This window comes from Onychomys torridus, chromosome 1, assembly GCF_903995425.1.
Source record: "Onychomys torridus chromosome 1, mOncTor1.1, whole genome shotgun sequence".
Lineage (NCBI taxonomy): Eukaryota > Metazoa > Chordata > Mammalia > Rodentia > Cricetidae > Onychomys > Onychomys torridus.
Genome location: NC_050443.1, coordinates 101,289,503 through 101,301,046, shown reverse-complemented (window position 1 = coordinate 101,301,046; position 11,544 = coordinate 101,289,503). Strand labels below are relative to the sequence as shown.

The following is an 11,544-nucleotide window of genomic DNA, read 5'->3' as shown; positions in this document are numbered from 1 at the left end:
TTCAACACTGGAAGGCTGAGCAACACACCTCAAAGGTCAGCTTCAGACTCACGTCTTAAAACTTCTTCTGTCCCGCCAGATGGTTGGTGGCACATGCCTTCAATCCCAGCACCTAGGCAGCAAAGGCAGGTGGACCTCTGGGTTCAAGGCCAGCCTGGTCTATATAGTGAGCTCCAGGACAGCCTGGGCTACATAGAGATGTTGTCTTGAAAAACCAAAACCAACCAACCAGCCAAACACACAAACAAAAAAACCCAACTTCATCTGTCAATGCTGTGACCAAACTGACATTACGATCCATGTCATCACTTGTAAAGCCAATGCATGATTGGTACCAGAGTGTCGTGGGATATTTTGATTGCACTCTGACACTCCAGGGACTGATAATAAAGTTTACTTTGAATCAGAAGGCAGAGCTGCTGACCAAAATTAGCCATGGAGGTTTTGGAGGACGGAAGACATACACAGACACAGCAAGTAGTAGGGAGGGGCTCTTTTGGATTGAGAAAGGAGAGAGGAGGTTACTTACTGGTCGCTTCTCCACCTGTTTCTCTGATCAATCAGGTTCTTATCCCGTATCTGATTCCCGAGTTTTTATAAAGAATAATTAGATAAATGCTTCACCACAACTGAATGGAAGCTGTACAGTGGTCTCTGACACAGTGACAGCATCTGCTCCTCCTTGTGGTTTTACTGCTCTCTGTACCCCAGGCTGACCTGGATTTTGTGATCCTCCTGTCTCAGCCTCCTGAATAGCTGAGATTTCAGGCCTTTGTCATCAGTCAAGTTTCATGGTAGCATCTGAATGTGGTGACTCAGTGGCTGACACACATTTGGCAAAAATCCCCATCTATCTTGCTTTAATAAGTCTTGTTGGGTGGGGTGGCACAAGCCTGTAATGCTAGCATTTGGCAGGTGGAAGTAGGAGGATCAAGCATTTCAGGCCATCCTCCGATGCACGAGACGCCTTCTCAAAAACAAAGCCTTAGCTCATCTTTCTGTTGTAACAAAGGTTGATGAGTTGTTGTTTGCTGCCTGGCCCAAGGCTCCACACTTGAGTGGTGATGGCTACAGATTTTTAAGTTTCCTGTTCTTTGATCTCAAGATGTCCCTGTATCACAGTTACTTTGCTCTCTGTTGTGAGCAAAGGCTGGACAAGATGCAGTGTGAGGAAGGCAGGGCTGAGTCTAGCTTCCGGTTGGAGGGATGTCCACCTTGATGAGGACAGCACTGCAGTAGGGGTATGATCCTGCTTGTAGGCCACTCGCCTCCACAGTCAGAAAGCAGAAGTCAATGAAGGCTCCTGGTTCAGCTAACTTTCCTCTTTTTATGCAGCCCGGGGCCACAGATCATGGAATGCTGTGGCCCACATTTCCAGTGGGTCTTTTCATCTCAATTAACCTAATGTAGATAATTCTTCACAGACATGCGCGGAGATTTGTTTCTAAGGTGTTTCTAGATCCTGTCAAGTTGACACTTTAAATTATCACATAGCTTGTGAAAGAAGCCATGGCCTACAGAACTCAGGGAATATTGTCTACACGGAGCCAGGGCTGCCAAGTAAGGTTGACGTGGTTGCAGGTCATAAAACTCACCCGGTGCAGTTGGAGCAATGTGAAAAGATCCCACCAAGTTTCCCCGCCCCACCCCACTGTGCCTGCGGGGGCTGGGAATCAGAACCCCTATGGTAATTTAAGGCAGCATGGACTCAGAGACCCATCAGTGCAGGGCCAGTCTCCTTTGGCTGTGGGCCTAGGTGTATACTCTATAGGTGGCCCTCATCTGATTGATCCTACTCTTTTAGACTTCCTCATGGACCAGTGAGCAGCTCCTGAAAAAGAGTCGCAGGCCTCCAGGACACTCTCTCTCCTGATACTTTGCCCTTTGGGCGGGACAGAGGGCAAGGGGTAAGGGTGTTGGGAGCCCCGAGCTCCGCGCAGGGCTGGTTCATCCCGCTTGATCTGGCTCAGCTCGCTCCTACTCTGCTAGGATATACCTTGGTCTGACCCACCGCTCTAAGTTCGGTCCACTCAGTTCAGCTTAACCTCACTTAGTTCGGTTCTGCTCTCCTTCGCTTGACTCGGCCTCACTTGGCTAAGAACTCCCCTTCTATTCGGCTTGGGCCAGCTCCTCTAGAGTCTCTCTAGGCTGGCTGGGCTCCCGGGTCCGGCTGGGTGAGTCACCATCCTTCTGTGATCCGCCTTGAGCGACTGGGCCCGGATATACTAGGCTAACCCACGTTCTAGCTGGCCCCACTAGAGTAGCCACCCAGGTTAGGCTCCCTTCGGCCCTTCCCGCCAGGCTCTTAGCTAAGAACCGCCTAGGTCCAGGTGCCCGGCAGGGCTTGGCCCCGCCCTTCTTGGCTGAGCCACGCTCGTCCAATCCCGATTGGCTCAACTCCTCCGCTGAACGATTAGTTCGGCTCCACCCCTAGGTTCGCCTAGTTTAGCTTGGTCTGGCTCCGCCAGACTTCTCGGGTTTCTGCCCCGCCCCGCACAGCTCGGCTCCACCCACCTCTTCTAGGCCGCACTGGTCCCCGCCCCCATTGGCTTAGCCCCACCCATTCTCACCTGCTCGACTCCACCTCTTTGGGTTCGGCCTTGTTCGGCTCAGCTCGGCCCCACTCGGTCAAGCAGGAGGGGCGGACGGCGGCGCTGGAAGTGACGCGACGAGGGCGGGACCGAATTGTAGCCTTCGTCGCCGCCTCCCGGGCCGGGAAGCGATGTAGGAACCGCCAGACGGTCCCCACATCTCCCCGGCCCGAGCCCCGCGGCCTGCCGCCGCCACAGCCGCCGCCATGAAGAAGCAATTCAACCGCATGAAGCAGCTGGCCAACCAGACCGTCGGCAGGCGAGTTCGCGGGGCGCGCCGGCGGGGGGGCGGGCCGGTCCTGCGCGCGAGGAACCGGGGAACGGGGAGAGCCCCGGGCGCGGCCCGGCCTGGGCCAGCGGGGCGGGGGTCTGCGCCAAGCTGCGGCTTGGGCGCTGCCCATTGTCCGGTCCAAAGGAACATCGCCCTCGGGGGACCCACGCGAGCCTCTGCTACTCCTTGTCCCCGCCAGCCCGAGCTCGCCGCCTGCTGCGAAAACTCCGCAAACTTGAGTTCCTAACGCAGTGCCAGGCGCGCAGCTTTAGGGGCGGCGTTCCCAGGCTCTCCCCGCCGACCTGCAGTTGCAGCCTCTTCCTTCCAGGGAGCTTGCTGGTCACAGCGAACTGAAGGATTGTTAGGCCAGTGAAATTCAGTCTCCCTGTGAAGAATCGAGACGTGCAATCTCAAAATCTAGACGATTAGGAACTTGTTGCGAGTTCTTGAGGTTTAGAAGTTTGGAAAGGGAAAAGGATGTCTTTTCTCACCTTGGATGTGGAAACATATTTTGTGTTTCTTTGATACTGCATGAGTGCTTGACAGGAAACATTGATTTTTTTTTTTTTTTTTAAAGGAAAGAATACAGGAGGGACTGTAGATTAGTAGGCTGTAGAACAGGAACAATTTGTGGTTTTTAGAGCTTCAGGAGGCTGTTGTTATGTGCTGTGCTATCTGGAACAAATATTTCAAGGTCTTGCAGGGCGGATAGCTGTGCTGAACCAATTCACTGTTTATTCTGCACGGAGATAGATGGTTTTTTCATAGCTCTTGCTCTTTCCCTCCTCCTCTGACAGTTAAGGGGAGTTTGGGTTGGTTGAAGCACGTGAGACACTTCTTTTTTTATGTGTAGGAAAATACTTTTACTTCCTCTTGAGTTTTCTAAATTTGCTTTTTAGAATGTTTCGTTTCCCTCAACTTTCTGCTAAGTTTTGTTACGGAGTTTCAAAAAAAAAAAAAAAAAAATCCCCGTCCTGTAGTCTTGGTATGCATTATCCTTTTTCCAGAATCTCTGCCTCTTAAATCCAGACATGCCTACTTTTCTGTTGTGTATAGAATTAAAAAAAGAGGAAAATCAAGGTAAATCTAATGGCTCAAACGATAAACATTATGACAAGTGATCATTTTTTTTGTGTGTGAATTTCATACCCCCTTCAGAGTTCTCAGCAGTATGCATGGCAGAATCACAACTTAGTGAATACCGAGATATATTATTTGTTAGGTTCTTATTTAATTAATTATTTATTTATTTATTTGGTTCTGTATTGTGTAGGACGAGGGACAGTTGCTGTTTTATGTTAAGTTCTGGGAGCCTTCCATCTTGAAAGCGGTTTGGGGTTCTGTGGCTCCTGCTCCCCCCAGCCTCCCTTCCTGCTTTCACATTCCAGCCATCCCTACCCACTTTCAGTTTCCACGGGAGGCCTCTGTTTCTTGTGCAGTAGTGTCCTCTTCCTGAACATCCAGGAAGCCTCTCTCACCACACCTAGCTGAGAGATACTTCTTGTTCATTCCTCAGGCTTCTCAGTGATAGTCTCTGTACCCTAGGGAGATCCTTGATGTCCCCCATGGGCACTGTCATGATACCGTGCACTACCTGCCTTCCTGAAATCAAACTGCCTCTTTACCTGCTTATGCTGGCTGTTTGACTAAGCAACCTGAGAGTCTTTCCTGGGGGTCTTTGATTCCCAAGATCTGTGACTCCTATCCCATGACAGATGGCCTGTTGAAATTGTTAATTCCAGGAGTCTAGCTGTGACTACATTGCCTGGTGCTGTGGGATTAAGTATGGGAAAATGTGAACAGGGTAGAGTGGTGATTCATACTAGGACAGTAATTCTGGCCCTGACCTTTGACTGTTTGAAAATCTTTATTGCTAGATGCCAGTGGAAGCTGTAAGGGTGTGGCAGCTATGGGACTCAAGTCAGAACATCTGTTTTTACTAGGGAGAAACCTGTTGCTCTCTTGCTGTTGATTTCCTAGATTCATTCTCTCTCTCTCTCTCTCTCTCTCTCTCTCTCTCTCTCTCTCTCTGTGTGTGTGTGTGTGTGTGTGTGTGTGTGTGTGTGTGTGTAACCCTAAGGGGTAGAAAGAAAAATGGAGGACAGAGTTGAGAATTATTATTGGATGGGGAGCCAGATGATAGGTAGGCACCAGAAGCAGATATGGGTGTATTTAGGGTAAGATCAATGCTTTTCTAGCACAGATTTCTCCCAGCTATGATCTGTATAGAGAAGGAATTTATATGTGTGAATGCACACCGATAGTTTATCAGTTTGTAGAATTCTAGATGTTACCTTGCAGTGAGGTATTCCTGTAACTGCACCATGAAGTTTCATGAGGCAGCAAGGAGATGATTAGTAATGCCTAGAAAGAATGAGCTATCATGATGCAATTTGTGTACAGAGGATGGGTGAGTCTGTTGGCAATGTGAGCAAGGTTTATGACGTGGTCTCATGATGTAAAGAAGAGTAGTGGGAAGGGTTGTTTTTGCCCACCTGCTCTGTGATGAGTCAGATATGCAGTGAACTCTGAGGCCACATTGCACGCCACTGTGTGATATTAAAGAATCAGATAAATAAAAGATTTCTGCCCTGGAGCTGCTCAGTAGATATATGGAAGAGATAGGCAAGCCCCAAATAACTGTAAACATAAGATAAGCACTTTCAAAAGGATGGCAGGTACACAGAGGAGAACCTGTCTGCCCTGGATGGAGGAGGGAGGCCACAGAAGCTGCTCACAGTAGATGTGAGCAAAGCCTTCTGTTTTCCTTCCACCTTCAAGTACTGCTTTCAGATTTTCTTGCAAGGATTAGGTCTCTTCTGGTGATGAGAAAACACAATTCGAGGTGCTGGAGGGGAAAGGAGTCCATCGATTGTGAGCAGGAGTCCAGACATGGCACAGCTTTTGTTGAGACAGCCTCACCGGATAGCCCAGAATTCCCAGTCCTCCTGCCCCAGCCATACCAGTGCTAGATTTGGGGGCATCCAGGAGGGTTTACTCTTTAGACAGGCTGGGTTCACAGACTTCCATTATTCTTAGTGCAAGTCTCAGAGGAAAAGAATACTTTGTGACTGTGGCCAAAGTCCCGGGATTGACTCTGTTTCTGGGTCACATGCCTTTCCTGGGAAATGGAATGGACTCAACCCCACCCAAACAGAGAGTGTAGGAGTGCCAGTTCCCCAAAGTAAACTGGGGTGCTGCTGGGCAGACACTGATTAGGTAAGCAATAAAAACCCCATAGGGCTTTTTCAGTTTTGCTATGGAAACGGAAAGGCATTCTCTGTGGGAAACTCTTTCCTTCAGCTAATCTAGTGGAGGCAGATGGTGCACCAGGGGATCAGGATGGTGGTGGTGGTGGTGGTGGGTGTTGTCTGGAGTAGAGGAGGCTGTACAGGAGGATAAGAAGTATGAAGTTAGGAGATGCATGTGTAAAGACTGGACCTGGAAGGCTGTAACTAGGAGAACATCCCTGGCAGAGAGTCTGCCCTGATGGGAGTTGGTCTGAGTGCTTTCATTTGGTAAGTCAAGGTTGCAAACCTAGGTGTCTCGAGGGCCAGGGAAGGATTGCAGAGAACCCGAAGGCATGTGGGTCCCAACCTCTGGCGTTCTCAGGAAGATGCCTAAAATGTAAATTTTGGTGAACATTAGATGGCATTTAACTCAGGTTAAGCAAGCACTGTAGTATTACATGACACTACACAACATTTTTTGAGGCCAGATGTGATCTGTGGCTCTGTGTTAGGAAAGGCCTCAGGGGACCTGGTCCCTTCTTTACCTGATAGCATGGCATCGTTGGTTCTCTGGCTTTGTTGGAGAGCTCATTTTCATTTGCTGAGGTCTTTAATAGGGCCACAGCAATCATTTCACCTTTCTACAGTGCGACTTACCACGGGCTGTGCCTCGCTGTTGTTTGGCCTGGGTCTCACCCATGGCACCTGCCATTTATATTTTATGAAGGAGGACAAATGACTCGCCAGGTTGGCACAGCTGAGTGACCCACACAGGACGTGGTGTGGGCCTTCTGCCCCTGCAGCCCCTGTACTTCTGACCACAGAACTCAGGCTCCTTTTCACCAGGAAAGGTGTCATGTTTATGAACAAACACTTTCAACATCTTCCATGATCATTAAGCCAATGCACTTCTCATGAGGGACTCCACTGCATTCTCCCAGCAGCCAGCTCTGGAGTGATGTTGTTTATTCCTGATTTAACAATAAGGAAGCCAGAGATCAGAGAGGTCATGGAGCTGGTACATGATGGAGTTGTGGATCTAAACTAAGTGTCTGATGTTGACACAGACATACATGGTGTTTCAATTCATCTTCAGAGCTGTCTCCATCAAATCTTGGAAGCTGTGATGTTGCTGTAATTCAGTGGCCCTCAACCTAAGACTGTGTTTCCTCATGGAACACTGGTCCATATCTGGAGGCTTTTTTAGAGGCTTTGCTGAGGGCAAGTGCTGTACCCTGAGCCATATTTCAGCCTTCTTGATGGTCATGACTTGGGTAGGTGGGGCCAGTGTTGCTGTTAGCATCTTTTGCGGGCATCTAGTGGGTTGAGATTGTGAGTCCTCCTGAACAGTGCCAACTAGGAATTGTGCAGTACCAGCTGCATTAGTGCTGAGGTTTAGAAACCTGACAGTCCTCTTGAGTGTTCTGGCTACATGAATGGTCACAGCCAAAGATGGCAGACTGTCGGCTTGCAGGTCATAGATATATTCTGTTTGCTTTATTCAGTGCTTATTCATTTATTGTTAATGTTAAAAAATTGGTACTTTTCATCTGAAAAATGTGGATCTCATGCTTCTTCTAGAAGAATCTTGGAAATTCTGTCAGTATCGAATATCCCTGTCTAGTACAGGTCCTGGAGCAAGCCACAGCTTTCATATTAGGGTAGGCATCAGCTCCTTGTGTGCATAGACCATAGCTCATGGGCTTTACCTCTTTATATTCCTTGCTGACCTCGTCCTGATCATTGAGATCTAAAGACTCTCTCTGGGAGCAGAAGCAGCCGTCCATTACAGCAGCAGGAAATCACTTTAGCCCAAGTGCATGGCTACCTGCTGATCTCACAGTAGTCCCCTGGTACCATGTTGTATAGAACTTAACTGTGAGGCAACGCTTCCTATGCATGCCTGTCACATACTCGCTGCTTGCTTTGCCTGCCATAACACTCTGCTCTTCACTGACTTGACAGCCTCTTTCCTCTCCTTGGGTTTCACTCTACCTCTCGCCCAGAGATCTCTGAACAGGGTACCCGAGCTAGGTACTGAGCCCAGTGGCTTCCATCCAGCCTCTGATACAGCAGGAGTGGGGAAAAGATCCACATCTGCGTATCTTCTTAATTGGATCATCTGAGACCACCTTGGGTGGGTTTCAGGTTGCAGAATTCTAGAATGCTAGACCGCTTATTGACAGGTGTATAAAAATCAACCCCCCTCCGGAGAGGGGTGTAGAAAAAATAGTACAGAAGGATGTGGTCACCTAGCATTAACTTTATTTATGACAGCAACATGGGACTCTGTTATGAATCACCCCCATGACAGAAGTTCCTGGTGCTAGGCAGAACCCTCCATGGTTTTCAGTTGCAATGGAGGGTGCACCATGCCAGACTATGGAATACTTTATATGTATCATTCTGTTTCTCAGACGTAGGTGGATACCATGGTAACCAAGTAAAAATCCATTGAATCAAGTTATTACATCCCATCTACTCTGCATGTAATTTCCTGAAGGCTGAAGGACCCACATTTACAGATGTGAAACCCGTGAGGCCTTTGTTTTTGTTTTGACAAAGGGGTCTTGCTGTACAGGACCAGTGTGGCCTTGAACTCTTGATCTTTCTGCCTCAGCCTCCTAAGTGCTGTGATGACAGGCATGCCTTCATGTCTGCTTCAGATGAGTTTCAAAATTCAGAACTTTCCAGTCTCTAGAGAAGTAGTGTGTTATAGGTAACCTCCAGCTGAGTCTGGGTAACAGCTTCAAACCTAGTGTGTATCTGTAGCAAAACGTGTGCATATCCCCAAAGGATATGTAAAAATATAGCTGCCATGGTAGCTTCTTGTCATGACAGATCAACTTTATAGTCAATGAGTTCCAGGTATACCTGGTGAGTTTCAAATTTATTTTTATTTTTGCACCCCCCCCCCCAATGATAAGGATTGTGGATCTATTTTAGTTGTAGTAATGTACCTATGTGAATGTCTCTAAGTCTTTTAAATGTCTTCCATACTCCAAGAGATCGGAAACTACAGTTAATAGTATATGAGCAGGGATTGCAAATTCAAGTGGCGGGGCAGATACAAAAACGAAGTGGGACGGGTGTGAGAACAGGGAATGGTGGGGACCGCTGAACACTTATCCATTAAATGAGGGAATTACTGTCTAGCTCCAGCCACTTGTTGCTTTGGTGAATGTACATATAGTTTAGCCACATCTCCCTTTTTAAAAAAGAGGGGCAAACATATGTTTTGTAAGTGTGCGTTCCTGTGCATATAAATGTGTACCACATGTATGCAGGGGCCTTCAGAGGTCAGAAAAGGCATCAGATCCCCTGAACTGGAGTTACAGATGGCTGTGAGCCACCATGTGGGTGCCAAGAACTAAACCCAGGTCTTCTGCAAGAGCAGCAAGCGATCTTACCTCCTGAGCTGTCACTCTAGCCCCCTCACACCTCGGGAACTCACTTTGTGGACCAGGCTGACCTCAAACTCACAGAGATTGGCCTGCCTCCGCCTCCCACATGCTTTTAACGCCTCCCATTTTTAGTGATGCACCAGAATGTTGATTTTCTTGTAAAGTTTTGTTACTTCAGTGTTAGCAACTAAAAAGAAAAAAAAAAAATCTATCCATGTAAGCCAAAGAAAACACACCTGCAGATTTCATCTGGCCTGAGGTGTTCTGCTTTGACCTGTATAGCTTAGAGACTACCGCTGGGGGCATGAGAAGCTGTCAGTGGTGGTGTAGTGAGCTGCTTCTTAAGATGTAGCTGGCTGATTTGTTAGTCGTTGTTATTATTTTTTACATGTGTTATTTTTATATAAAATACTGTATAAGAAGAAAACAAAAACATTGGTAGGTATTTTATTTTACAACTGCCTTACTTCCTAGCAAGTTGGATATTTTCCAAAGCCTACTTTAAAAAGAGGAGCCCTTGGAGCTGGAGAGATGGCTCAGACCTTAAGAGTACTTGCTGCTCTTCCAGAGGACTGGGTTCCTAGCACTGAAATGTCTGCTCACAGTAACTTTAGTTCCAGGGGATCCAGTACCCTCTTCTGGCCTTGAGGCACTGCATACACATAATGTACATACATACATACATGCATGCATGCATGTAGGCAAAGCATTTACAGACATAAATAAAAATAAATAAATCTTTAAAAATGAGAAGCCCTTTTTTAAAAAAAGGATGAGTTAAGAAAGGTTGTGTTATACTGTTCCTACCTTTCCAGGAACATAATGGTCCTAAGTAGCACTGCACACTCTTTGTATTTTTGCCACTGGGTACCTTTAGGATGGTCGAGGATGCTGACGTTCTCAGATGCTCAGGTCTCATATAAAATGTCATACTATTCATATATAGCCATTGCTATTGTTCTACGTACTTTAAATCATCTCTGGATTACTTAGTATAACTAGTACATTGTAAATGCTTTATAAATAAATGTTACACTGTATATTTTAGGGAATAATGGTAAAGGAAAAATCTGTTTAGGACAAAAGAAAATTCCCCCCAAATATCTCTTACCCGGGTTGGCTGAACCCACAGATGGGAATACAGAGGAAGGCCAACTGTGCTGGCCCCGGGAAGCACTGTTGGTCTCTTCTCTGCTCACCCATCCCCTGGGTGACCTCAGCCCCGGAACTCGCACCTCTTGGTTGATGGTGATGGTGTGCAGTTTTATGCTGTGGTCCTGGCACCTGGCACCACTCCTCTCCTGTCACTCCATCTTAGTCTTGAACATCTCTTGCTAAGTGCGCTGCAAAAGTTGAACTCACTATGACCTTCATCCTTAAATTCTCCTCATTTTCCTAATTTCCCTACACCAGGGGTCACCAGACTTGCCTACAGGCTGAGTCTAATCCATCCTGCTTTGTCAAAGAAGGCCTTTTGCAACTAGCCTGGTCACACACTACAGTAGTAGGGTTGAGCAATTAGAAAGATGACCTGGGTGGCCCTTAGAACCCAGAGAATTTACAATGAGTGTGCTGGGCTGGGGATGCAGCTCACTAGTGGAGTGCTGGTGTGGCATCTGTGAGGCCCAGAGTTCTGTTCCCTGTGACCATAAAACAGAACAAAATTTTTTCTTCCTTCCCCAAGGACATGAATGCCACCATAACCCCTAGCCATTTTGCAAGTCCTGTTTTTTCCCCTACATTTTATATCCTGTTGTCACTGTCATGAGCTTCCTAGTCTTTTTTTGGTTTTGTTTTTTTGAGACAGGGTTTAGCCATGGCAATCCTGGAACTTGCTCTGTAGACCAGGCTGGCCTTGAACTCACAGAGATCCATCTGCCTCTGCCTCCCGAGTGCTGGAATCAAAGGCGTGCGCCACCACCGCCCAGCCAGTTTCCTGTTCTTATCCTTTCACATGGTTTCTGCTCTTGATGGGCAGGCATCCTTCCTGTCACCTTGGTCAGCCTCTCAGTTTTCACCTGGACTGAAGATTGTCTTTCAATTAGTTT

The 11,544-nt window shown here is 47.5% G+C and overlaps 1 protein-coding gene across 7 annotated transcripts in view; it reads left to right on the top strand.

Annotated features, from left to right (window-relative positions):
* Positions 1–2,663: 2,663 nt before the first annotated feature.
* The window catches only part of Arhgap17 (Rho GTPase activating protein 17), an 89,340-nt gene continuing 80,459 nt past the window's right edge, over positions 2,664–11,544 (top strand). For 4 of the 7 annotated variants that reach the window (XM_036191468.1, XM_036191462.1, XM_036191442.1 and 1 more), the window contains exon 1: positions 2,665–2,850. In XM_036191468.1, coding sequence (XP_036047361.1) covers positions 2,798–2,850 — 53 coding nt within the window. In that variant the 5' untranslated portion in view covers positions 2,665–2,797. Of the gene's footprint in view, positions 2,851–11,544 lie in introns of all 7 variants that reach the window. The other 3 variants (XM_036191486.1, XM_036191455.1, XM_036191447.1) reach the window with 1 other exon arrangement.